We start from the raw sequence: 27,973 nt of genomic DNA, 5'->3' as shown, positions 1-27,973 counted from the left end.
AGGATATACCTTTTACATATATATCTCTGTGTGTGTATATATATAAGGTATATAAGGATATACCTTATATACAGGTATCCCTATACCGGGCCATCCAGTGGGGAAATCAGGGTACTGGTGTCACTTCCCTGCTCTGGCTTCCAGGACTGCGCAGCCTCAGGGAAGCTGCATCCCCGGGGACTCAGCTCCCTTTTCTTAAATCAGGGTTAGGGGGAGCAGATGCTTTGGAAGAAGGCCTGTACCCCAAGCAGTAATATGTGAAGAAAACAGTAGCAACGGAGGGCTGCTCATATGGATCCTGCAGCCTCCAGTCCGAGGATGGGCAGGTTCAGCCTGCTGGCATGGATCCCGCAGCCGCCAGCCTGAACGTGGGGTCGGATGGTGCCTCTGAAGGGCTGGAGCTCCCCTCTGGCTCTCCTCCTGCCCAGACCAAGACCAAACCGACGGACAAGAGGCCACCAAGGCCAGATTGCCATCCCGAGATGGCCTCCCCTGGCATGACCCGCACTGGCCCGGGAGGGAGGAACAGGAGAAGGGCCCAAACTGCTTCCCGCGGTCGGGTCCGAGCGAGCCGGGCAGAGTCCCCCTATTCTTTCTACCGGGGTCGGCCGCCTCAGCCCCCATTCCCCTCCGCGGTGGGACCCTGCCGCTACCGGGCAGGGCAGGCTCGGGCGCCATTTCGGCGGGCCCGGGGCCGGGCGGCGGCAGAGGGCGCTGGCCGGGTGCCGAGGCGCGGCCCGGTGAGCGGCAGGAGGCCGACAACCGCAGCCTTATCAGCGCTCCGCAGGCCGCCTCGGGCCCGGGCCGCCGCGGGTCCCCGCTTGCCGGCCCATGGGCGGCGGCAGCGGCGGCTCGGAGGCGCCTCCTCCTGCCGCAGACCCGCGCGGCGGGGACCGGCTGCAGCAGCAGCAGCAGCACCAGCACCTCCGCCGCTGCTGCCGCCTGGGCTCCGCCGCGCCGGCCGCATGGCGGGCTACGCGCCGCGCCTGCCCTGGCTGCTGCCGCTGCTGCGGCGGGCGGCGCCGCCCCCCTGGGCTCGGGCCGCCGGCGCGGCCGCCGGCCTCCGCGCCCTGCCGCGCCCGGCCAGCAGGTGCGGGACCCTCCCCCCCCCGTCGCCGCCGCTGCTGCTGCCGCCGGGCGCTCCGTGGTGCCGCCGCCGCCTCCTCCTCCTCCCGCCCGCGGCGGGCAGCGCTCCGCGCCCCCTGAGCGCCGCCGCGGGCGCGGAGCCGCCGGCGCCGCCGCGGGGGTCTGGCGGGGCCCCGCCGCGCTTCGAGGCTCGGAGGCTGCTGGCCCTGGCGCACCCCGAGCGCTGGAGACTGACAGGTACCGGCCGCGGCCCGGGGCTGACCCGCCGCCGCGCCGGGGGGCCGCCCTGGGGCTTCGTCGGAGCGGGGAGGGACCGGAGGGTCTCGCGGGGCCGTTGCGCGGCCCGGGTGGGGGTCCTGCCCCGCCGCCGGTGCGGGGCGCGCTGCCCGGGGGTCACGGCCCGGAGCGGCGGCCCGCCGCCGGGGCGAAGGAGGAGGCCGTATTTCCCTCCTGACCCGGCGCGTCTGGTACCGTCAGAGCACAACGTGACATCTTTACGCCAGCTTTTGATAGGTGTAAAAAGCTAAAACCATGCATTCTCCACCCCCCTTGGCATCTCTTAATTTGTTTCGAAGGGAAGGCAAAAGTTTTGGAAGTTACAGAGCTCTGTGTTCCTCTAGTCCCTCTCCGCATGTTCAGTGCTGGCTTCACAAGCAGCCTGCAGTTAACTCGGGCCTGAGTCTATGTGGAATGAAGTAGAAATGGGAATCCTACGGCTTTTTTTTTTTTTTTTTTTTTTTAAATGTAGTAGATAAATTGGAGTTCTGTCTCCTAAGCACTTCTTGCCTGGAACTTTTGTAAGTTGTTTCGGGAATGAAGTTATTTATTTATTTTTAGCGTCTATGCGGTGAAGTCAAAGAGCATGGTCGCATAAATTGCGCCCTTAACGGAGTGATATTATCTACAAAGTTTTCTTGACACTGCTTCTCATGGGGATAATAGGATAATAGCTGTTAGTAAGAAAACAATGTCAAATTATTATGTGGTTTGGGTTTTGTTTTTTTTATTGGCGGACAGCACACGTGCTACCGTGGCAGTGTGAGGCCTGTAAGCCTTTGCGAAAACTTGGGTAATTCCCACGGAATGGGTAAATGGTGCTTGAGAGAAAAGAAGTGAGGTAGGTAGACTTAATGTAAAAAAGTGGGTTTGAGAAACATGAAGTACTTTACGATATTTTATTCACAGTGGATAGTTAAGAGTTTCATCCCGTATTGGCATTACAGAACCAAAATAAATTGGATCCTAATTCATTTTTGTAAGAAATTAGAAGTATTTCTGTGCTGTGGACACCTGTTTCATGCAGCTAATACCACCATCTTGGTTGTGCAGAACAAAAGCAGAGGAAAATTGAGGGGACAGGGCTGGATGGAGAGGAGAAACGGTGTAATGTTCAGTAAGGCTTCAGCCTTGCTCAGGATTCTTTTTCTTCATTGGCTCATGGATGGAAAAGTAAAAAGCCCTTTGCCAGTAACTAATGTTTGGTATGTTCAGATTTTGGTGAAGAAGTGAATATCTGATCAGACAGATTACCTGCTGATTTTACAATGAATTTCTTTTGGTTTCCTATTGATATTGAAACAAATCGGTTATTTTAAGGATGCCTTTTAGGAACTTAAGGCTCCTAACTAACTGAGAATTTAATTTAGTTCCCTTTACTAGGCATTTGCTGTTGGCTTGTTTATCACAGGCAGGTTACAGTATACTTGTCTGTAATTGTGTTTTGAAATAGGGCTAAGTATCCTTAATCTGCGCAGTCTGCTCATGGTTTTATCTAAGTAAATCGACTATCACAGTTACTAAAAATAAGCTACATGCAGTTTTGTCTTTTGAGATAACAAAATGTCCCGAATTAAAGTTTAAAAAAAAAACCAACCCAAAACCAAACAAAACACAACACAACAACTTGATAGTATGAAATCATGAGGATGGAAAAAATATGCAAATGTAGTAACTGCTTTTCAGTGTTCTGTTGGTCTTGGTTCTGAGAGAGGAGTAAATTTATGTAAAATTTTTCGTCTTTATTGATACCCTACTTAAGTGAAAACTTTTGTTGTTAAGTTGTAATTAAGTTGGGCGATGGAAAAGTAACAAGGAAAATACTTTGGGTCATTATAAAGTGCAGGAATAATAAATGTGGGCAAAATGCCTTGTAGTAGGGAAATCACATCTGCCCATTGTATTTAAAATATGTTGCGTTTTATTCCTGTTATATCTTTGTACTGAGAAACTAGTCCTTAAAAACTGAGTATCTCTGTTTTTCTTGCACTCAAAGAAAGAGGAAGGTTAAGGGTTTCACTGTATTCAACAATGAATCTAGGGTAAAACATTTAACTTCCTCCTCAAGTCCCTACAAATGGTAAGCAAATGCCGTGGGATCTCTTCAGAGGCTTTACAGGTGCAGTTTTGTTTTGCAAGAAAGTTGAGCTCCTGCAGGTCTTTTACATTTTTATATAACTGGTAGTTGGTAGCATAGGTGTATAGCATTACCACTGTGAAGTGAAATATACCTTTTCTGTGATTCCACGTGGCACAGGTCATGATGTTCTGCTCGTTGCAGCTGAGCACTGAAATTCACAGTCACAGAAGACAAAGTAGATGTAATGATGACAGTGGAGGCCTGGGGAGCAGAGGAGGATGATTTGTGAGGATGTTGAGCAAGACTAGGATCACCCATCTTGGTGTGGTGGGGAAATGGTGACCGCTGAGGAGGTGCAGGTACTGAGGTGAAGGTGACCTGCTCCAGTGACTGGCACCAAAAGAGACAGTCGCATCTTGTTTTACACGGGGCCTCTTCACCATCCGCTGGCTCAGGAAGAAGCGGTGTGCTCTGGCCAGGAATTCCAGGGTGCTGGCACGCAGCACCTCTTGCTATGCTCACAGAAGGAGGTTTGGACCCTTTAGAGGCTCTTAGGAATGAAAATAAATGTACCAAATATCATGCTGTCCAAAGAAAACCAACAGGGGGATCAGTGTAATATGTCCCATGGGTAGAGCTGTGAATATATTTTAAACAGACATGTGTGTTAAATTTTATTGTTCTTATTAAAGGTGGTAAAAAGATGGCTAAATACCATGATGGGAATATACTCTCTTAGTGGCCACAGTTTTGTGTAGTGAAATTAGGAGTTTGTAAATTCTGAAATACCTCAAAGGAGGGAAGTAATTTTAGGAATTTTTGGCTCGTCGTGTGCAGTCAGGTCAGGTAAACCTGTGTCTTCAGTTAAATTCAATTCCCAGGGAAGAGGACAGGGCCATTGTTGAAATTATTAAATCCTGCTGTCTGTGTGAGGCCACAAAAATGCCTTTTCAAAATGATCCCTTTTATTTCCTCCTGCCTCCTTGGTTCTCCCTGTGAGAAACTGTCTGTTGCACTTTATCCAAACCACACTTGAAGGAAACAATAGTCCTATTGAATTGTAAAGTAAGCACAAGGAACTCTGAAATTTTTAATCCAAGAGCAAAGTGTGCCCTTTCCCTGTATAACACTTAGTGTGCACTGAGTCAAAGTAAGAAGGTTTGGTTTGTACACAGGTTTTCTCTAGAGATGTGCGGGAAATGTTATTTTATAAGTTTTACTTTAGAATTTGGGGTGTAATTTGTAATAGCTGTTTTCCTATAAGTTAGAATTTGCTGTGAAATCAGAAGAGCACTGGTTTATTCATGATCTGACTTTTCTGTACTTTGAAGTTACACCAGGTGATGCACTTTCTCGTTCTTGAATGAGCAGTACTGGATTGCTGGAGATTTATCTTTTGTAGTTTCTAAGAAGGAATAAATCCCTATAAAAACAATTCTTAAAGAAAGACAATAAAAATAAGTTATACCTAAGGCTATCTGAAATATTTAGGTATATTCTCTGTAATGTAGTTCAGAAACTATTTTAATAATTCCTTTGATTGGGGATGATTGAGGTAGGGAGCAACTTGATTATTTTATTATTTTTTTTTTGTACAAGATGCAGATAGAAATGTAGAACACATCAGCTGTGAGTATTGCTACTAGAAAGTCATGCTTTCAGTTATTTATACTTGTACGAGCTGACATTTCTTATGTTAAGTACTTGAGTAGGAGTATCTTTGAAAACTTCAGTTATTTTAGGAAATTAAATCAAGCAGATAATGTGTTTAGTTTGTAGTAACATTTAAATGGTTTAATTTTGAAACTTGCACTCTTCCAAGCTTTGTAGCGTGAGTTTGAACATCAACAGGCAACCCATGCATTGCTAAGGATATGCTTTTCCTCCCTCCATTTAAAAATTAGTTAAAAGTCAGACAAGTGGCATCTCTGAAAAATGAGTTTTCAAACACCCATTCAGACCTTGACAGTGAGTCAAATTTGTTCTGTAGTGTGCGTAATGGGAAGAAAGCTAGCAGGAGCAGAGAGGCTTACAGGCACTAGAATACCCTACTCTTCAGAGCGTGGTTTGAACCCCGGTCCTGTAAATCTTGCTGCTCCTGTGCTGTCACCCAGTAGCTGGGACATTCCTGGCCAAAATTTTGGTTCACCTGTCAGGTTCGTGTATGTGGCCATTGTTTTTTGTTACTGTATTTAGTTACCGTAAAGTGGTTCTGCTTATCCCATAGCAACTCAACAACCACACTTAAATTACTTGAATTTTCTGAAGGTAATTCTTGTGGTTTTAAAATCGTAATTCCTATATGTATGGTATTTACAGGGGTAACTTACTGATTGTTTTCTCATGTGCAGTGTGCCTTTTGTAGAAATCAAAGAGGCTGTATGGGGTGGTTTTTTTGTTCTTTCCTCCTCTAGTTTTTCTTCTTCAGTGTTTGATATGAAACGTACAAAAGGTCCGAGCAGCCTTGTAGCTTTATCACAAGAAGTTTGTTTTTCCTGTGGCTAGTTGGTGACAGTTCCTTATTTCAAATTGTTGGTGAACTGGTAATGAAACTATTTAGTTAAGACATTGCAGAAACAGTAGCTGCTGACCACTGTGATCAGTTAGGTGCTTATAACATAGTTTCTTTGGGGAATGTTTTTGCTGTGCTATTTGTGTAAATTTTGAAAACAGGAGGAATAATAGCTAGATTGATCTGACATAAAGATTGTATTCTACACAAGATCAATATTAATTTTAATGACATGGTAAAAAAAAAAAAGTTGTGTTCTCTCTTGGTTTTGGGTGTCTTAAAAAGACTAGCTTGTAGTACTGTTTGTATTGATAATAACCAATTGTAAAATAGAGATACCATCTTAATTAAGAGAAAGTGAAGATACTTGCTTGCAGTCAGAGTCAAGCCTCCATCTTTGCTTTCAGACAGAGATTTTGCACCGCTCTGCATTGGCCTTCTGCCAGGCTGTGCGCCTTGCTACTTCTTCCTCCTTCTCTCACGTGCAGAGTGACAGTCTTACTCACTCTTCCCTTTCTTGGGCTTCCTCAAATCACTGTGTTCTGCTCTGCCTGGAAGGACACGTCTCCTGTTAAATACCTTCTCTGAAAGCTCTTCTGACAAACCGTCTATAGCCTATTCTGCAAAGGTTCCTTGATGTCTTGTTTGCTCCATAGCAAAGGACTCCTGGCAGGTCTGTCCTGTTTGATCATAAGATCCTCGCTGAGGATGATTTCTGTCAATTCTGAACACGTCATGACTCTAAAGAACAGACTTTCTTCAAGGTGATAAGACTTCTTCCGTAAGTTGCATTGTGTAAATGTTCTGAGCATGAGGGATACTCTGTGGCTCACTCCTGTGCTGGTATCTCGCCGTGCCCTCCAAACTCTGGACACTCATCTTGTTCTTGAGATATTATCTCAAAGGTATTGCCTGTCTCTCCTGTTTAATTCTGTCCCACAGCAATCTTCTGCAGCTGTTAATTTCTCCAAACTGTTATATAATCCTGGTCAGTCAGATGACCCACAGTATGCCTGCCTTTTCATGAGCTGTCTTGAAGATATTTTCAGGAAGTTGTGCAACTGTATTGTTGTTGTACCAAAGAAAATAGCATTTGCTGTTTGGAAACCCAAATTGCTCTTTCATGCTTAAAAAAATAACAACAACAAAACAGAAACAACACCACAGACTCAATAACCACATCAAACTGTCTATAGAATACTTTTCCAAACGTTTTCTAAAAACTGTAGCCATCACTGTAAATAGTGACTTGCAAGATTCAGTATATTTGCAATACCTGCAAAATAACACAACTCGACTCAAAAACCTAGCAGCTTTCCAAAATACACCAGGAATGCAGTATACAGTGGTGCCATCAGACATGCACGATATTTTTTTTATGCACGCAGTATTACAATTGTTCTTAGTAACGTAAGGAAGATAATTGTAAAAGGTTCTTCTTGCATAATAATAGGTGCAGTCCACATATCACATATGAATTTACTGTAACGTGGAAAGAAAACCACACCAGTCAGACCTAACCTAGAAGTATACGGAAGATCTTTAAGTGCTTACGGTGTACTCTGGAAGAAGATTCTATATTGAAATAAATATTTGCAGAACTGACTCCTCGCAGGGTTGGTAACAGTCCTTCAGCCAGTCCAAAGCAAATTCCTTGTAGGTCAGGATTCACCAAATGGAAATGGACTTTGCCTAACCAACAAATATAGAATTTATCAGTCCATCTTCCTACCATAAAAGAACGAGTGAAGAGCTCAATCCCTGTGCATGCGTATCATAGAATACAGTAGTCTTCATTCGTCACTCCAAATGCCCTTGTGGAAATTCAGTGTTAAGCTAAAAAAGTCACTGTGTATTAGTATAAAACTGCACAGGTAACTGGTAAAGGACCGACATTCTCTGTTACCAGTAGAAGGGTACTTCTCGCAAATCTAAAGCTTGCTTTCTGACCTGCTTGCCCTGATCTTCACATGAAACCAGTAAAATACTTAAAAGATTCTGGGAGGTAACATTCATAAGCTTACTGAGTAGTAAAAACTAGGTACTGTGACCTGTTGCTCTGTTACTGTGCACTGCCAAACATCATCATTACCTCATTTTTTTGTCCTTCATCCCTGATTGGCTTGAACAATCTTAATTCATCTGAGGTGAAATCTTTTTGTATTTGTGTTTAAAATAGCTCTTCCCCCCAACAGGCTTGCAAGCATTTTTTTTTTTTGGCTTTGCGCTTTTCCACATACTGTACTGGGTGAGAAGGATGCTCTGGTAAGAACCAGCAAAATTAGAAACTTTCACTCTCTTGGTGTTCTTTTTTGCATGCAGAAAATTGGTTTATGATGCTTGGGGTTCACTTATTCCTTGTTCGGAAGAAAGATTTTTAATAACTCAGCCTAGTTGCTGCTGGTAAACATCCTGGTTTATCGGTTGATGACGAATTCCTTGCCCCCAAATACATTTACTATGAAATGAAATTGCAGATCTTCTGTCAAGAAGCAAGCACACGTTAACCTTAACAGAGTGTGTTGATGGCAATAGCGATGAAGGCGTCACTTCGTGCAGCGATCTGGATTTCTGTCTGTGCAGCTATCTGGATTTCTGCGCAAGTTGACAAGCAAAATGTTTGCTTAACATTTCCAAGGGGACTGCTCAGCTGCTGCTGGAGCCAGCTTGCCTTGTCTTTGCTGCTGTTGCCACTTTGATGGAGCCCTGGTTTTATAAAAGTTCCGTTGATCTGCCTCACATTTTCTTTATTTTCATCTCAGAGCCTACTAAACAGATTTACTCTAAAAAATAAAGCTTCCAAAATGCACTCTTTTGTTTGACATAATTTTCTGGGTAGCAGAGTAAGCTATATGAAACTAATACTATGAAGTTTACTCTGACCTTTTTTCTGTCAGTAGCAACCTCAGCGTCACTGAAGTGTCTTCATATCTGGTTGCTGAACACCTCATACTCCTCCCTGTAGCCAGTTATCACAATGACAGCTCTTCTTTGAATGGGGAGATAGAATGAGTGTTTGCTGATTCCTATTTCTTCAATTAGTCAAAGGTTTAAAATAAACAAACAAAGAAAAAGAGCAACAGCCTGGCATGTGTGCTATTTTCTAGTTGTTCTACTGGTGTAATCAAAATGAGAGTTTCAATTAGGCAACCTTATTTTGCATACGGCTTGTGATTAAATTAGTATAGACAGGTACGTTGCTTAAGGGGAAAATTAAAAGTGACATCTGGATTATATAAGCTTTCATCTTCAGGACTGCATTGTTCCAATATATTACTGAAACTTTGTCTGATGTTTAGTAGTCTTGCGTTTGCTTTATGTACTAGCATTTGCTTTTAGTTCAGTTAAGGCTGTTGGAAGTAATTATGGTGAAACCTGTGCTAGTTTGAATGAAGAAGAGCTGAAGGCAAATCCGAGCCAGGGAAGCCGTACCTCTAGACAGAGACATACGGGATTTTTATCTGTCCAGTCCTCATCCTTCAGTGGATATTTATATATGCAGTTGTCCAGTTCCATCCATAAGTGAGAAATTGTCTGGACTAGCGGAGGCTGAGCTGCCATGCAGCACTGTGCTTATAAGCAATGCTTTTGACCATCTCCAGCTGCCTTATTAGACCAGCTTTTCCTGACAGAACATGACCTAGCTTTTGTTGGATTTTTCACGCTGTTTCACCAATGCAGCCAGCCTATTAATAAGGTCACTCATTCTTAGGAAGTTTTAGCTAGTAAATAATATGCTCATGAGGTATGTTTATGGCACGGATCACATAAGTCTGCAGCAGAAAGTCTTTCCCTTTCTACTCTGGCTTCTTATAGTTTCTACAGCTTCAAGGTAAAGATGTGAGTCCTTTATCTCTAACGTGCTTGCTGGCCTGAGTGTAACGCAATGGAAGGATTGCAGACAAATCTGGAATAAGAAGCGCAGGCAGCAGGTTGGACACAAACAGCAAGGAAAAGGCTTGTTCGGGCAGTGCGTGGAGCTCTCCCAGGACTGCTCTGGGGCACTGCAGTGAAGGTGCAGCGAAGCGTTTGCTTCAGGTGGTGGCAGGCATGCATTTTTTCTGTACTCTTTAAATTCTTCATCATAAATGCATGGCTGTATTTATGCTCCAAGTACAATCTGAAACAAAGCTTTCCACGTGTGTGTGTGGAGGTGGCAAGAAGCATCAAACCATCTGTGACAGATGTTAGAAATATTGCTTACAGCAGTGCGCTCCTGGGAGGCTCTCTGCTGTCTTCATCACAGAAGTGATACAAAAAGCTCAGTAGAATGTAAGTAAGGAAATTTCAGGATTTTTAGTGCAGCGTCTTTTTGCCTTTAAAGGCATTATCTGCTGGTAGTTTTGTAGCAATCCTATGAATGGTTCCTTTAAGTGTGGGACTGGCTGTTGAAAAAATTATGCTGTATAAATGGTGTTGTTTGTTGTGGTTCAGTGGTTTTCATATCAAGTTTGTTCAGTTTTCAATTAAGAGGCTTTTTTTTCTAGTTCTCAGACTTCCAAATTTGGCTTGCCTTTTCAGAATCAAGCTCTATTCTTGGCTCAAGAAACTTCTTTGCAGATTAAAGTTCAAAAGACTGTCTTAGTCCGGTGCGATTTTTTTCATACTCTGTGGTACAGCTTCAAACAGTTACACAGGTTGTTCCATGGGTGATCTTGCAACTGGAATTCAAGAGCTCTGCTCATCAGCAAACATACTTCCATTCCAACTTATACTGTTTTTCTTTTATACCAGCAATAGTGAAACAATAAAAATGTATGTAAATTTTGTCAGTCAAGAGTAAATCAATTGGAGTTTTTTGTTTGGTTGTTGGTTTTTTTTTTTTTTAAATAAAATTATGTGGTTTAGACAGTTCTTAGGTCAGATCTTCAGTCCATTGCTATCTCAGAAATAGACAGTTGGAAGCTTTATTGTGGTAGCAAGCATGAATAATGGAAAACAAACCCAAGCAGGAGTGAAGGACTGTGTGAGAGAATGAAGACTTGCTGGCTGTGAATGCTCTCTAAGGATGACATCTGTGCAGAGTTAACTTTGTCAGGTGGTCATGGGGAAGGTTAGACAAGAGAAGCAATTCCAGGACTGTGATTGTATACAGCATCTTTCAGGATCTTAAAATGTGCCTTACCTAAGTTAATTTATGCAGTGACTTAAAATGTCCCATTCAGAACTGGGCCTAAAAGAATGCTGACGCTTGCAAGCTTAATAGAAATTTCAACTAAAAAATTATTTCATATGTACTATTAACGATCTTGCAAATTCAGAAGATTTTTTCCTTTTCCTTGTTGATTTGCAGCTGCTGTTGGCTTTCTGACAGTTTCCAGTATCATTACCATGTCAGCCCCTTTCTTTCTGGGTAAAGTTATTGACGTTATTTATACAAATCCCAGTGAAGACTTCACTACCAGCCTGACCAGCCTGTGTGCCTTGCTGAGTGGAATCTTTTTATGTGGTGCTGCTGCTAATGCTACTCGTGTCTACCTCATGCAGACTGCAGGTAAAAACAGAAACAAAAAGTGCTACTGAGAGTGATCTTTTTTCACAGAGCCAGGATACCTAATGATCTGAAATACATTCTTAGCATCGGCTGAGAGACCCTCTTGGAATCAGTAGCTTTTTTTTACCAGATCAAAGGTAAACTACTAGTGCAAAGATAAGTATGCTGGAATAATTGTTCATTTTTATTTACTGTTATGTGACATCTTAAAGCGCACTACCTTTTGGTATATTAAAACTCTGTAATGTGACTTGTTCGGTGCTGCGTAATCCTGTGATTTTTATATTGTTGGTGTCTGTATAGTCTTGTGCGCCATGCTTGACTGATTTCTCTTTCTGACAGGACAAAGAATCGTGAAACGTTTGAGAACAACCATGTTCTCCTCTATACTGCAGCAAGAAACCGCCTTCTTTGACAAGACCAGAACAGGAGAGCTGATAAACCGCTTATCTTCAGATACAGCCCTCTTGGGCCGTTCAGTGACTGAAAACCTTTCAGATGGGCTCAGGGCAGGAGCACAGGCATCTGTGGGGGTTGGAATGATGGTACGGTGGTCTCTTTCCAGCTTGTCACTTCTTGTAGTTCCAAGTTTGTTTCAGTTCTGTTAGGTAATGTGTGAATGTGATTCTGTCCAGAAACTGTTGTGTGTTCTTGGATACAAGTGTATTTCACTAGTTATCCTGGTATTACATTGCAATAGATGATGTGCCTGTAGCCGCGTGGTGTTTCCTCAGAAGCCAAAATACGGAGAACAAGAGTCTGAAATGAACTGCTGTTGCTGCCCGAATTTATCAAGCAAAGTATATTAGGCAAATAGCTTAGCTCTATTCTTACTGAAGATATTAAAATCAGTTATAACGTTCCCATGGTTGTAGGTAAAATAGGGTGTGAAGGGCCTGACGTAAAAGTCACTGAAGTTGTTTAATTCCGGTTAAGGCCTAGGTGAGCAAAGGCAGCCCTGAATATCAAATTACTGCTAAGGATTTTTTCAGCAAGTGTTAGTGTTTCTGCTTTAGTCTGTCAGTAAAGAATATATGTAGGTAGGAAGCATGTTAATGAAGGCTTCAGTGCAGTGCATCAGTTAATATTCCTTGGTGGTCAGTTGGTTTATATAAAAATCTGACTTCCCTTGATGGTTTTTGTGGCATTAATTTTTGTATGCTTATCTGAAGAAAGATTTTCAATCCAGAAAGCAAGATGAAATGAAAACACATTAGATCTAATTTCAATAAATCTTGTGAAAATAACTTATTTGGGAGCTTTGATGATTGTTATGAGTGATAAGGTTTTGCAACAGTAAATTAAATCCATTATTCCAGGTTATGAGCATTTGTGGGTGCTAGGGAGCACTTGTGACTCCATCTGTTCCTTGGTTGCCCAGAAGTAGCATACAATATTTTTCTACTTAAACTTTCTGTGTTACTCCATCTATTTAAAAGTTGTGAAAGCGCTTTAGAAACTATATAATAGCTTATGTCTTTCAGCATCCCCAAGAGATTTCCTGGTAGGCCTGTTTACTGGCAGGTTAAGATACTAGGCTAAGACCACACAGCAAACCAGTGAGAAAGCTAGAAATGAAATCCAGACCCCTTTGCTTATAATCCTTTGTTCTAACCATGGGATACATTCCCCAAATGCTGTGGAGGAATGGATATTTTGCCTGGAAGTAATAAAACATGATAAATGAAAGCATGGCAGCACTAAATTACAATCCTACTAGTTTTAGAAAACTCTAGCAAGGGAAGTTACACTTCAGTACTCCAGTGGTTTATTTTTAATCTGAACGCTAACCCTTCACACATACCTTTTTCTTCTAGTTTTTTGTGTCTCCTAGCCTTGCTGCATTTGTTCTGAGCGTTGTGCCACCTTTGGCTGTTCTGGCTGTGATTTATGGAAGATACTTGCGAAAACTTACTAAAATGACCCAAGATTCTCTTGCAGAAGCAACACAGGTAATCTTTTAACAGACACTTTCTAGTTAACTTCAAAGTTGCTTTAGTGTATTTAGGTTAATATCTCTGAAGTACAGATCTTCTGAAGATAATTGTACTGTTCATTGCCCAAAGCCATGCTGAGCCTGTAGTTTTGCACCTGAACAGTATGAAAGGTAAACTTCAGTAACGCTCATAGATCTCAAAAACAGCCGTGCTTTGTAAAGAGCTGTCCATAACAATAAAATGTGGAGGTACCAGGCCTTGAGAATTTGGAAACATAGTAAAGCGTAAGGAGGTTAGGCTTTAGCTGTGTGAGAGCATAAAAAAATGAGCCTATGAAATCCTGTGTAACGTGGTACTCAGGTCTGAAAAACACTTTTCTCGGGCTATGGTTATGAGTCTGAAGCCATCAGAAACATCCTAGATGGATCCATCTTTTAAGAAAACTTTGCTAGCAAGTCCTTCTCTGGAATGAATCCTTGACATTTGACTTTTTTGTCAGCTCTTTAGTGTTTATGAGGCTTGACATTTTTTTAAACTTTTCTGGGCATCTCAGCACATACTCAGATACTTGGGAGAAAAGTAGACGAAGTTGTTCTAAAGAGGCTGTTGCAGAGGGGTCTTCATTGTGGTTGCTGACTGTACTGAAATGTTGCAAAGCCCTGTCAGAGAAATAGTAGTGATAGTGACCTTTTTCTCACAGGCTGAGGGTGGGGAAACATTATTAAAATGCATAGAAATATAATTAGGAAAGACCCAGTTAAAATAGCCACAGTTGTCAGCTGTTTTAAACTTGAGATATCCTTTGTAGGACTTCTACAAATTGGCTGTGCAGAAGGAAGATTAGCCCTCTTCTGTTTATCTTCCTCATCCTGTGTTGAAGGGAAGTTCATGCCTTTGTAAACCAGGTGTGGGACTTCACATGAAAAAGCAATTTTAGTGTTCCATTCAAATTTTCAGGTTGAATGGGTGATGGAAGAAGGAGAATTACATTTTTACATCATACTTTTACTCACAAAAGGGGGCCTTGTTTTTTGTAAGACCGTCACAGTGTTTATTAACAACTTAGTCTAATTGGTTGCAATTGAGGTAATTTGGGAATTAATACTTTGCTGTTTAGAAGTTAAAATAAAATACTGAGTTGAAATGGGACATTAGTAGTTGAGCTAAATTAATTCCCAGTGTTGCTTTGATCAAATGAGTGGAATTGTTTCAGGAAATAACTGCAGGCGTTCTTGCATGATTTAGTGTAGAATAGAATAGTCTTTATTTTTCCCCTTTCCACGTTGTTATTGCAAGTTATTGTGAATAGTAATTTTCTTAAGTGTGTTGTTCACATAAAATTAGGGGTTTTTTTAAGCCTACTTTTATATTTTTCTTTCTCTGCTAACCCTTAAGGTAATCTTGAAGTTCTTTTTAAACTGCCTGGGCATGCAGTTTACTTTTAACTTAATAGAATTTAAAAAAAAAAAGGGGGAGGTGGGTGCAGGGAGGAGGGCATGAGAAATTTTCCAGTGGTATCCAAAGGAATGTATTTGGAGATTAGTGTAGTGATACTGGTTTAACTTTCAAATGTACTGTAACATGAATGATCCAAATTGTGTGTCTATGTGTATTTGTTTTGTTCTTTGCTTTAATGCAGTTAGCCGAGGAGCGTATTGGAAACATAAGAACAGTTCGAGCTTTTGGGCAAGAAGTGGCTGAAATGGAGAAGTATACAAGTAAAGTTGATTATGTGCTACAGCTGGCTAAAAAAGAGGCACTAGCTCGGGCAGGCTTCTTTGGAGCAGTAAGTGTGTTTTGATGAAAGTAAACCGTCCATGTTATGCCAAGTATCAATTATTTTCAAATTCATGAGGATACTTATAAATCTGCAAATAAATGATGTGAGCGTAAACTGAACCTACATGAAACTGTGGGAAGACTGGACTGAAATCAGTCTAAATTGCTGTGAAACTGCACCTCAAGATACGGTGGAATGATAAAGCCAGTTTAAGTTTCTATTTCTGCCCCACACCCCATAGCTTGGTACTATTTTTCTGAGCCCATACCTCTTATTCATGGAACTAAACTAGTGGAAACCTTCCCCCATCCTTAGCATTTTACAGGTGTGGCTTCCTGATGAGATGAGCGTCAGTGCAAAGGAAGCAGGGGAGTGGGCAGGTGAGGGAAGGAGAGAGGGATTGCAGTTTTCCGTGACAGCTTGCAGTGAGTTTGCTTAATAGTATTCTAAAACTGCAACGTAACTGCAGACTATCAGTTCTTCTCCTTTAATGATGGTTGAGAATTGATTTTGTTCAAATTTAACTCAGTCCGCTAAAAATCTAGATACCCATATTGTGGCAATACTTTTGTTAGAAGAAAAACTCTGAAACACCATTTTAGACGATGAAGTTTAAGATGTATGTGACAAAATCTGCCTTTCCCTCTTTTTCCTTAGACTGGCCTTTCTGGAAACTTAATTGTCCTCTCAGTCTTATACAAAGGAGGATTACTAATGGGCAGTGCCTACATGACAGTTGGTGAACTCTCATCTTTCCTAATGTATGCTTTCTGGGTTGGAATAAGCATTGGAGGTATGAAATGAGAAAGTCGGGTTTCTTCACTTCAAAGCTTTACAGTCAGTATGGGGGCGGGAGGGAAGAAGCTCTTAAAAGATCTGGCATTCTGAAAAAGTCTCTTCCAAATGATTTTCCCAAGAAATTATACTTTTTTTTTTTCTTAAGAGTTAATGAAAATAATAATTTATAACTTAATCTCAATATAAGCCTTCCATTTTCCCAAAGAAATACAAACGTTATTTTTTCAGTGTGTGTATGTGACAGATACGTATTACTTTAATTTTCTTCGGGTCTAAATTAAGATACTTGGTATATTGTATAAAGAACTAATACCAGTATTACATTTTTTACGAAGTATGTGGGTCTGTGTTAAACATAATCTATTTAGAAAGGCACGTAGAATTTGGCTGTAATTCAGTATAGAGCGTCTTGAGCTGGAAGAGTGAGCAACGTGCCAGCAGAACTCGACACTCTGGTGCTAACCTTTTGTTTTTCCTTACTGACTGACTGCTCCTTGAAGCTCAGACTCTGTAATCTACTGGCCCAGAAACAAACTGTTCATCTTTTTGACAGCAGTCTTCACTACTGCATACAGGCAAAAATGAAGATAAGGTACTTTGAAGTTTGACAACTGATTGGAAGGGTTCCTTTTTTTAAAATGAGCCTGTTAACTTCTGATAGACCAGCAGAGTAATGCAGCTCGTCTGTATGCTTCTTTTCTAAGACTAAGCCTGTTATCTTGGGAAGCACAAAGATGTACTTGAGGGTAGAATTCACAAAACCTGCTTCCTTGGATATCAAAATTCCAGTGGCACCCATTCCAATTACCAAAACCCTCTCTTCTCTGCTTAAATCATTCAGGCTTGGTCAACAGCCAGATACCTGGCACTTTGAAAACATGGGACAAATTAAGGTTAAATAAATGAAAAATAAGGTTAGAAACAGTGATAAAATGTCATTGAATTAACTTTTATTTGTGATGAAAACATCTCTTAAAATTCTACTTAAGATTATTGAAGAATATAGTTCTGCACAGAGCTCGTTCTCATGGGGACTCTGAAGTAAAGGGGTCTTGCCACAAGAGGCCTGCCTTCCTTGATGCCTACAAAGCATACAGATCTCCAAAGTGCTAAGTCTGCTTGGTATATTTTGTCATCGATACATATAGGAGCTTATGCAATGAACTGTGAAGTCCACTGCATAATTTGAGACTTTGCCTCATTTTGTTGTAACAGTTTGCTGTGTCTTCGACCAAATACTGAAGATGGGTTATGGAAATAAAAACATTTTCTAATTAGTATTTGCTGTTCATATTAACTGATGGTTTTTTTATGAGTCGTTATGAATTTGCAAACCTCAGTGTCTCAGTTTCACTCGGTGAGGCTCATGCATTCTCCCCCCATGCCCTGCTCTCGCTTGTAGATGCTTTGGCTCTTTTTTCCAAGCAGACAGCTTCTCACCATGGCTAGTGCCTTGCGTTGCAAGCTTTCAGGTAGTCCTCAGCGGCAGCATGATGAAATACCCTGTCTACACTTACAGACTCATGACCTTGTGCTGGGCTTGTGCTCTGCGAGAATAAACCAGTAAACCTATTTTAATATACCTTGGGTTTTCTCCCCTCCTGAAATCACTTTTAACACTATACGCATTTTAAGGTGGAAGTGATTTATTCTGTATGTTTATTCTGTTGGAATTCAGAGATTTTGAAATTGGTTACTCTATTGTGAAAGACACACACAAAAAAAGAAGAAATAAGACATTTTATATTTATGTCTTACTCCATTTTTGGATCTACGTTGGTTTCTATGTTTATTTCAGCTGGAAAGCCCTTCAGCCATGCCAGCTCCAAGATGATTCACATAGCTGCTAAGAGCTGGGACCCAGTACTATATGCAAACCTTGTCCTTAGCTTTTCCTTTCTCCAGTAATGTTTGAAGCACGCTGACTTGGGATACATATTTCTTTACATTGTCCATTATCCACATAGCTTCTCCAGCGTTAGTTCAGCCCTTAGGTTTCCTGCCCTCCCCCTCCTGTGGCTGACTCAGCCAGGCTCTCCTATAGTAGTGTAATGCTATCTGACAAAGAACAGCGTTTAGAGTGCTCCATTCTACTGAATGATTTTGAAAATATAGCTGGCTGTATGCAAGGCTCTTTTTCTAAAGTTGCGTGCTGTTCTTCCTAACAGATGAAAAGAGTTGCTTTGCTTTTGAGTATATGCAAGCTTACATGTATTAATTTTTTCTATTTTTTTCTTCAGAATGATTTGTTTTACGGATATAAATAGGAATGGTCAATAATGGTTATTGGTAGCTCTGAAGGGAGACTAGGCAGGGTTTAAATCAACATGTCTGATAGTGTGTTGGAGTAAAAGATCCCCTACGCATCTGATGCTTCAATGCCAGTGGTGAAAAGTATAATGCAAATTTAATGTCTCCTATGTCTTCCATTCCATATGGATGCATAACACTGGTCTGCTTTTTGTTTAGGTCTAAGTTCCTTTTATTCTGAACTAATGAAAGGGCTAGGTGCCGGTGGACGTCTATGGGAACTTATTGAAAGGAAGCCCCAACTTCCATTCAATGGTAGGTCCTTGGTTTGTTATTGCTCATAGGTTGATTTTTCTCTTATTGGTCACCAGTACTTCAGAAAGAGGCGTGTAGTACTTAAAGGTAGTAGTACCGCTCACATTCTTATGAAAGAAACTAGATACAGTGGTAATTCTGTGACTTTTCCTAACTTTGAAACAGATGATGATTTCCTTTAATCAGAAGTTTTAGAAGATGAAAATTTGCTGGGTTTTTTTTCCTTTAATGAGTTCAGAATATTTAATAATATTTAAATACAGTAAATAAGAATACCAGCAACACCTTATTTACAGCTTTATTGTTCGGAAGCTAGACAACACCCTCTCTTTGCCTGTCTCCTTCGAAGTAGTTCAGTGAGCTGCTTGTAGAAGATACTTTCTGTGTGAATTGCTGTTTTATTTAATGAGCTGCATCCCACTAAGTGACAATCATACACGAGTTTCCACCAGCTCTGTATGTTGTTAAGAAATGCAATATAGCAAAGCCCAGGTGAGCTGTCAATACTGTAGCGTGCCTCTAAGTTTTGTATGGTCCTCTAATTTAGAAACTTTTTAAGGGCTGCTGTAAGAGGAGGAGTCAGAAAAGAACATCCAACAGACCTAACAGATTTTTTTTGAGTGATCTCTGGCTTTAGGGAATAGAATTTTATCTTTTGAGTTGGCTGATACAGAGGGGTTCTTTGGAAATGCTGTGCTTCAAATTTCTGTTCTGCTTTTGTCTCCCTACACTGGAATTCCTCAAATTCTTAATCTGATGGACACCAAGTCACAGTCTGTCTGATTTGCCTTCACAGCTGCAAGCCTGTCTGTAGGATGCTTTCCAGCCTGCTTAGGCTTTACATAGGCAGTGAAAAGTAACGATGTCGTCTCCAATGGATGGAGGCAGACTTAGAATAGCAGCCATTTGTCCAAAACGGTAACCACCAACTGGCTAATGAAGGGATAGCTACACACTCTTGTCTTTAGCAGTGAAGCTGGCTTAAGCTTCCTGCCATGACTGACTATTCAGCGCCACACTGCAGTTTCCTATGTCCTTCATAGACCTAGTGCAACTGTTGATTTCATCATCATTTGGATGTTGATTTTTTTTTTTTTAATTTTTTTTTTTTAATCTGGATTATTTCAGTGGTCTTCATCTTTACGGCGGCCCCAGTGCAGAGTAAGCAGTAGTACAGGGGCAGAAGTTGCCTGCCCCATGGAAGGTATTGAATTGTTCAATTACACCAATACTGATATCCAGAAAACAATCTTCATTTTAAAGACCAAACATAAATCGGACAAATTTTCAGACATCCATATAGCACAGGCGTACAGAAAGCTTCTTTTAAGTTTCCTGTCAGTATAATCTAAATACACAGGAAAGGATATAAAACTTTGTCTCAGAAAGCAATTATAGTTGATGTCTGGCTCATCAGACAATAAAACCAAGGGACTATTTCTCTAATGTCTAGATCCACCTGAAACATCTACTCTGCGCTACTTAGGTTGTATATTCATGGAACTCTAGCAGTTGTTGGTGACTACAAATATCTCGGGAACAAATTATAATGTCTTTTTTTCCTGTATCTAGAATCCAAACAAGAAATGAGCACAATCCTGTATATACCTTTTAGATATTTTTACAGTAATATATAGAGGAAGGACTTGTGGTACCAGACTTCCTGTATTGCAGTAGAGTTCAGTGTTTCAGGCCATGGAATAGACTGTGCAATAACTCCAACTGAGAATAAAGATAAGTGATTACTTGTTGCTTTGACAATAGTAAGGATTACAGTGCTAGCACAGCATTTAGCAAATACGTTTCTTTTCCCAAAGGGAGGTTTAGAGACCATTCACCTAACAAACACATTACAATGTGTATGTCCGTGGATTAAAGTAAAGGAAGGAGTCTGAAATTGTATGCTCTTGCCTTTCCCATTTCTATGCTGCTACCATTAAACTGAAAGCCTAGAGAAGGGGAGGGAATCTGGGAGAAAGAAAAGCAAATTAAATTATTTGCTCTAGCAACAGCAAGACTAGTGAAATCTTCATTGCTGCTGATGGATGCCTGTGTTTCCTGTCCACAGTTACTGCTTAACCAAGCACGAGCCTGTGCTGCCATGTGTTGTGGCTAGTTGGGCGTTACTCATGTGCTGCATCTGAAAAGAACTAAAGGTTTTGAAAAGAATTAAAGGCTTTAGCATGAACAAGAACTACTCAGGTGTTGCTCTGGGGCTGCCAGTTTTCACAAAACTGGTAGGAACTTCGTCAGTGAGACGCTGCCCTTCAGGAATGCAGCACCACTGTCCAGTGAGTTTGCTTTGTATGGATGTCTGTCGCTGGGCTTTGACAGGGCTTGAAGAAATGGTGTTTCTTTGTCTTACCTGTTCATAAGCTTTTTATAGTACCGGTAGTCTTTTTAGATAATTGCTTAAATCAAATGCTGTGCTCCAGAAGGAAGCTGGTTTTATTTAACTTTGGCAGTCGTTCATTCATGATGGTTTGTTATAGTATTTCACAAACTGAAATTTTAGTTTAGAACTGTTGCCTAAGAGTTATGCCTCTGATTTGAATACACTGTTGTCCTGAATTTATTAAATATACTTTTCACTTAAAAAAAAATTTAAAAATGGCCATTGATACAACAAACATAGCAGCCGCTTTACTCCAGTGACAGCCTTTGCTTAAAAGCTACACAGTTAATAGGTAGTGGAGAGGGGACTGCGCTTGCCCAAAGGGGGAGGTGTTTCACGTGACTTTTGTGGTTCGGTGAAAGGGCAGCAAGTGATTAGCAATGTTTATCTTTTTGCATCTGTTCTGCAGCAATGGGACTTTGGCCTTCAACAATGCTATTTTATTTCATTGCTCCTAATTGACAAAACTTAACTTGTTTATAATATGTTTAAAAATTCAGATAATTATACTAAAGTTAATATTGTTAGGTGTTAGCAAGATGCAAATTTTCCCTCTTGCTTGTAGGTAGCCTGCAGGTTCACTGCTGGTGAGCAACTTGAAATTGCATTCAGGAACGAGTGGTGTACCACACTGATTCAGTCATGGCTGAAATGTAACGCCTGTGGTCCTGAATTGTGGCTTGCAGCTATTCCTAGATTTAACATGGAGATAGGTATTTATGTCGGGTGTCCGTAAATCAAGTTCTAGGAGATGTGAGATGATTTTTTTTTTTCTGTATTTTATTCTTTGTCATACAGAGGGAATCACATTAGGCAAAGACACATTCAGAGGTGCTTTGGAATTCAAGGATGTTGAGTTTGCATATCCAACACGTCCAGAAACATCTATTTTCAAAGATTTTAGCCTTTCCATTCCAGCTGGCTCTGTTATGGCTCTGGTTGGCCCAAGTGGCACAGGGAAGTCGACTATTGTGTCCCTTCTGCTGAGGCTGTATGATCCTATCTCAGGTATGTTTTGTGTGTTGCGCTCATTCATGACAATTGATGCTTTGCGTCTCAGATACACCTTATAAACAGTCGGGGTTCCTGTGCTTGAGGTCCTGGTGTGATTGATTGCTCCATTGATGCACCATGCTTCCCTCTGGAGTGTATGGTTACCTTGCGGTGGTGCCTGCATAGCTTTGCATTTCTGATCCACCAGTGTGTGATTCCTCAGGGGTTGTTGTTCTCAACTGTCCTTTCTGCCTCAGTACTTGTCAAACACACTTGACTTTACGATTTCTTAATTTAAGGTACTATCACTGTTGATGGCTTTGACATCCGTCAGTTAAATCCACTGTGGTTCAGGACAAAGATCGGAACAGTGAGTCAGGTAAGGAAGAAAAAAAATTTCTAAGTGGATGAAATTACTTTGTGTAATCAACTAGCCGTGCCTCTCTTTTCATCTTTTTAACTGTAACTGCTGTTGTGCTTTATTCTAAAAATAAGTATTCAGAGCTAGTCCTATTATTTTGTGGTTTGTTTTTACATAATCATAGAGATTCAAAGTGTTAGCTTGAGAGAAAAGCGTGCATACGGAGACCGGAAAGTTCATCGTTGCAAACTGTATAGGTATGACCATCTTGATGTTTGGTATGATTTGTTGAAGAAAGTAACACAAAGCTTAAAGTTTAATCATGTTTTGTATTAAGGGAAGTTGCGCAATTATATTTTACGCAGCCATTTGAAAAGTGACCTGTGCTCTGTTTTGTTTCCAGGCAAACACAAATCCATTAGGAAAGCATAAAAATACTCCACTGTTGGTGATTACTCTTGTAGCGCCCTATTCTTAGCAACCCCTAGACTTTGCAAGTACAAAGAGATGTTCAATGGTCTCTTTATTTAAAAGTAAACTGTTTGACTACTTAAACCATGTATGTTCCTTCCCTCGTCTCCCCAGATGCTTCACAGTGCAATTAACTGTTAGGTTGATATTCTGATTAAAAACATAAGGATAACTAGGTATATGTTGCATTTCAAAACATCTGCTTTATGTAATAATGGTACCAAAAGCTTTTGTGCAAAAACTACTTCCCTGTGGGCACATTAGCATTTTTCTTCTTGAATGTATGTATTCTACTTGAGTTACCAGTAGGGGATTCATACTGGTATTCATACTATAGCATGCCTCTCCTTTATTTTATAAACAGAGCAGACTTACCTTGTTTCAGACATTTTCCCATTGTACATCATTTGTCTTATCTGCCGGTCCTCTTCTCTGTTTTAAGATTTAATGTAAATTAAACGCACAGAATGCCGTGAAATCTGTCTGAACATCGCTAAGAGAAGAATCATCATTGTTGCAAATGGTCATATGTAGTAAAGTACAAAGGGCAAGTTTTCTGATATTTGGATGAATAGCTCTTTCTGAGCTCTTTCTCGGATATTAGGAATTGAGAGTTATGTCATGTTTTCTCAGTTGAAAAAGCAACTTATTTTTTAATTGGTTTTGACTGCCCATTTTGGTGTTGAGAGGTTTTTATTTGTTTGGTTTTAATTCAATTAACTCTAGCTTACATGTTTTTTTATATAGATATAAAAGAAATTAATGCTGGGTCTTGTAACTGGCATTTATGTTATTTGAGGTATAGGTAATACATGCATGTAATTACAGAGCTACCATATTACCAATGTTTTTGAATTTATCAGGAACCAATTCTGTTCTCCTGTTCTATTGCTGAAAATATTGCCTATGGTGCAGAGGATCCTTCTACTGTGACTGCAGAGGAGATTCAGAAAGTTGCTGAAATAGCTAATGCTGCTAGCTTTATCAGAGATTTTCCAAAAGGGTTTGACACTGTAGTCGGAGAAAAAGGCATTCTGCTTTCAGGTACATCTTTATATTCCTTATTTTAAAAATCTTGATAATGTAGAGTGAAGTAAAAATTCTATTATTTTTTGTTACCAGTTTTTTCTCCAAGGTGTAGCCTGCCATAAGTATTAAAAAAATCCCCCCTTCATCTCCACTCCCTCCCCTAAAGTACGTGTGCCTAACTCGGCTCAGCCCAGGCATTCAGTTAAAATTACTTCACATCTGTTTTCCTATTTCAATTTACTGAGCTGTTCCCCCCCAGGTGGACAGAAGCAACGAATTGCGATTGCTCGAGCTCTGCTCAAGGTAAGCCAGCACCCAAATAGCTATGTCATTACTTTGTGGGGAGGCAGGAGGGGTTAAAAAGGAGGAGGTCTTTCAATGGGAGAGGTAGAAAAATATTTTTAAAAAGAAATTTTTACATTAATGAGGAAGTTTGAAAGGGCTGTAAGTGCTCCTTCCTGTCTTTCGGTCATGTTTTTCAATAGTTCTTGCCAAGACTGATGGTAAATCATTGTATAATGGCTCACTTTCATAAGACCAGGTCAAGGATGAAGACGACTTGAAGAATGTGGTGCTATTAAACTCATATATGACACTTCGGTCTCTGTGCTCAGATCTCTGTCACTCATGGGTTGATTTTTCTGGGTTGCTGCTTACCAGCACTATAGATGGCCTGTCTTGGCTTTGAGGGGAGCTGGTCTGAATTTGGCATAAGATACTTTTTCAAGCACAATGTTGTATTGTCAGGTTTTTTTTTTTTGTCTTCAAGGGTTGGCATGGGTCTAGCTTTAGGACAGGCTCTATGCTGCACAAATTTGAGGAGACTTCCAAGGATCAGAAGGATGAGGAATTTGGTTCGGGGACGGCCGTGGTGCCTCACAGGGAGGCAGTTTGGGACTGATGCTCAGCTGGAAGTTTTGAGCTTTACTGAACCTAGCTTACATTCACATTAAGCCGTACGGGTTAGCATCCTAGCATGCCCAGTTCATCTAGATTGCTGGGAATTTTTCATTATATCAGTTCTTTTTTACCACAAATGCTGAAAGCTGATTGCATTTCCTGCCAAGTACAGTTGGAAAAAAAAAAGTTTTTAAAAATAAATGAGTAGTTGATATATATGTGATTGGGGGTGCAGTGGAGTCACATCTCTTCCAGATGAAGTCTGAAGCTTTTACTGTCAACTTCATCAAGCAAGTTTGGATTATGTGCTGTAATTGCGAAGAGGCTTCTTAGGGATTTGAGTGGTGGTGATCTTTTTTTTTTTTTTTTTTTTTTAATTATTTTTTATGTAATTGGGAAGAGTTCATAAGTACTGTGTATTTCATCTGTGGGTGAAATACTGTTTGGTACGTTTTCGTATTTTTTGTTACTAGACAGTTATACAGCGCAGACTGACTGCAAGCAGAGGGTAGCTCAGCCTCTGTGAAAGATCCACGTAAGAGCAGTAAATAGGAAATCAGACTTTTGACCACAGTGCTGCCAAGCATGCATTAAAAATCATTTCCCACCTTTAGTTTGTATCTTTCAAACAGTGATCTGGTAATAGTGTTCTTCAGTTTGCGAAATTTGAAGGTGGAAGAGTGTTGTTTCTGTTCTGCCCTCTTAGTGTTTAGACTTCTTAAAAGAAATGCTTTGAATGTCACTCAGTTCATTGGATGAAAGAAGTAAACTTACTTGGAATTTTAAGCTGTATGAATCCTATTCTGTATTGATACAAATATTCAGATCTTGTCTGATTATTATTGTGACCAATTTGACTTTTTTTTTTTTCAGAACCCTAAAATTCTTCTGTTAGATGAAGCAACAAGGTAAGAAAGAAAATAAATAGAAGCTTAGAAATCACCTATCTGTAAAACTCAGATATGTGAAGTCGTCGTCTTTCTTTCTCTGCATGCCCTTGCACAAATTATCTAGTCCCTTTATTTTTCGCTACCCATGAAAACAATGTGCTCTTTAGAATGTGTGAGTTGGTTAGGAGACCTGTGATAAAAGCTTTTTATGCAAAGTAGAAAGGATAACTGGTACACTATGTTTAATTTTATGTAATATGTAACTTGATTTTGAAACATCTACTTAAAGCTTTTTTGTATCTTTAGTTGAAATGAATGTCTTAGAGATGGTTATACTGCAGTATAATTTAATTTTTTTCACTGAATTAATTTAATGTTATTTCTACATGCATATTTTTTTTTTTTTTGCATATGAGAAAATGTAATGCCTAAACTGGGATGTGTGCACTAAGCATATTCACAAAAACTTTCCTGCAATTCCATTGGTTCATCTTCACCAACAACAGCAAGGGTCTAAAGTTTTAGTAAAATAAGCACAGTGCATACAAAACTAACCTGTCTTAAAATAACAAATATCCTCCTCTCTCCCCTCCCTGCTTCCCATTTCTTACTAGTGCTTTGGATGCTGAAAACGAGTATCTAGTGCAAGAAGCTCTGGACCGGCTGATGGAAGGGAGGACAGTCCTAATTATTGCTCATCGTCTGTCTACTATTCAAAATGCTGATTTTGTTGCAGTCCTTGGCCAGGGTAAAATTCTTGAATGTGGAAAACATGAGGAGCTACTTGCAAATCCAAATGGACTTTTCAGGAAACTAATGCAGAAACAAGCTTTTCTTCAGAACAGTGATACTTTTGCATTAGATTTACAATCCAGAGAAAAGGATGTATTAAAAGAAAATGTATGAGAGAATGTATGAATAAAGGAAGCTTAAAAACTACAAAGAATATAACTTATGTTTCAGTTATGTAAAGTAAATGTTATATTTTTCCAAAATGTACAAAATATTCTTTTGAAACTTAAACGTGTTTAAACTTTTTATTGAACGCTTTTTAATAATTATTGCAACTTTTTAAAACATCTATCACGTTGAGATAATGGCAGCGAATAGATTTTTCTGCTTTGTGTTATGCTAATTGAGACCTTTTAGAATCTTGTTTGCTGTAATGCACTGTATGATGATGTGCTGCATTCTTAAGTAAATTCAGTATTTTAAGGGTAATTAAATGACAATCTTACCATTTTCATACCATTGCCTCTTCCCTTGTCAAGGAACTTTTGCTTTCTGGGCTTGTCAGTAGTCTTAAAATGCTGGAATTCAAAAGTGTGTGACACTAAGGTACTCTGAAAGTTCTGTCTGACTTCCACGCACTGTTCTTTCAGTTGCCGTTTGTTCTGAAATGAGAAGGTTGATTATGATCCGCCATCTACAGTTACTGTAGAGAATTACATATGAGAACACATTTTGGGAAGTATGGAAGCATGAGGAGTTGGAGGAAAGTTCCTTAAAAAACAAAATAAAACAAGCACTTACAAAAAAAGCAACCAAACAAAAAACCTAACTGACTTTACGTAAAGGAAGTGTATTAGTATATTAAGACAGCATAGGAATATCTAAAATGTGTGTGCATTTCTTCCCTTCTCTATTTTCCTAGTTCTTTAGTTTCACTTTCCTTCTAAGATGACGTCTAAAACAACACACTCTTACATGTGTAAGTTTCTGTCTTTTTTTTAAGTTGGGGTTTTTCTTTTGTTAGAAATCCCAGGTTTTGCCTAACTACCTTATTAGGGACAACTAGTAAACCACCTTCTCAAGGACAATTACTAAAATAATAATAGTATTACATTAATTTGAATAACTGCAGGAGGGTACATTTGGCAATAAAGAGTAGGCTTCATGTTTCTAATTTAAGAATCTCTTCCAAGAGAATATCTTTATAGACTTTCTGAAGATGCAAAACTCCGCAAGATGATTTCAAAAAGCTGGAAACTTTCCAGGTCACGTTAAAACTCATCTATGCTAGGAAAACATGTTGCTGGAAAACTTTATTGGAAATAGGTGAGATACCTAGTGCTGGGCAAGCTTAAAATGTTTATCTATTGTGCCATTAATGGCACTCTGTGAACATAGTGAAAACACTAAAGAGCACCCTGTACTAAGGAATGAAAATAAAATTACATCCAAATGTCAGTCTATCTGCTGATTATAGTTTTACTAGAAGCTGTATTAAAGATATGCCGAAAATACCACTGACCCAATGTTTAGTTTGTGTTGACTACCAGTTATTCTCTTTGTAATGTAATGTATTTAGAGGGGCTTGAACTTTAATCTACTCATATAATCTCTCCTTATGTGAGGTGCAATGAGCCCCTTTATTCATGTGTTTACGAAGGTTACAGGAATTAC

The 27,973-nt window shown here is 40.2% G+C and overlaps 1 protein-coding gene across 3 annotated transcripts; it reads left to right on the top strand.

Moving 5' to 3' along the window:
• The first annotated feature begins 121 nt into the window (after positions 1-121).
• ABCB10 (ATP binding cassette subfamily B member 10) lies at positions 122-27,973 on the top strand. 3 transcript variants are annotated; one of them, XM_063329053.1, is made up of 13 exons: positions 122-555; positions 11,248-11,448; positions 11,791-11,993; positions 13,266-13,400; positions 15,025-15,171; positions 15,823-15,958; positions 18,433-18,528; positions 21,722-21,931; positions 22,216-22,295; positions 23,612-23,792; positions 24,037-24,080; positions 25,551-25,585; positions 26,182-27,972. In XM_063329053.1, exons 1-13 carry the CDS (start codon positions 342-344, stop codon positions 26,471-26,473), a joined length of 1,974 nt encoding a protein of 657 aa, XP_063185123.1. In that variant the 5' UTR covers positions 122-341; the 3' UTR covers positions 26,474-27,972. The 3 variants fall into 3 exon arrangements, with proteins under 3 accessions (XP_063185123.1, XP_063185122.1, XP_063185121.1); XM_063329052.1 differs by lacking the exon at positions 122-555 and adding an exon at positions 628-1,090; XM_063329051.1 differs by lacking the exon at positions 122-555 and adding an exon at positions 864-1,323 and having other exon boundaries at positions 26,182-27,973.

This window comes from Chroicocephalus ridibundus, chromosome 3, assembly GCF_963924245.1.
Source record: "Chroicocephalus ridibundus chromosome 3, bChrRid1.1, whole genome shotgun sequence".
NCBI classification, from domain to species: Eukaryota; Metazoa; Chordata; class Aves; order Charadriiformes; family Laridae; genus Chroicocephalus; species Chroicocephalus ridibundus.
The sequence above is the reverse complement of the archived record's forward strand: the minus strand, read 5'-3'. Positions and strand labels throughout refer to the sequence as shown.

Bases quoted from the DNA above. Each gene is read 5' to 3' on its own strand.
- ABCB10 (XM_063329051.1), top strand. From the start codon at position 966: ATGGCGGGCTACGCGCCGCGCCTGCCCTGGCTGCTGCCGCTGCTGCGG. The intron at 13,401-15,024 runs GTAATCTTTTAA...GCTTTAATGCAG, and splicing joins CTCTTGCAGAAGCAACACAG to TTAGCCGAGGAGCGTATTGG. The intron at 24,081-25,550 runs GTAAGCCAGCAC...TTTTTTTTTCAG, and splicing joins TTGCTCGAGCTCTGCTCAAG to AACCCTAAAATTCTTCTGTT.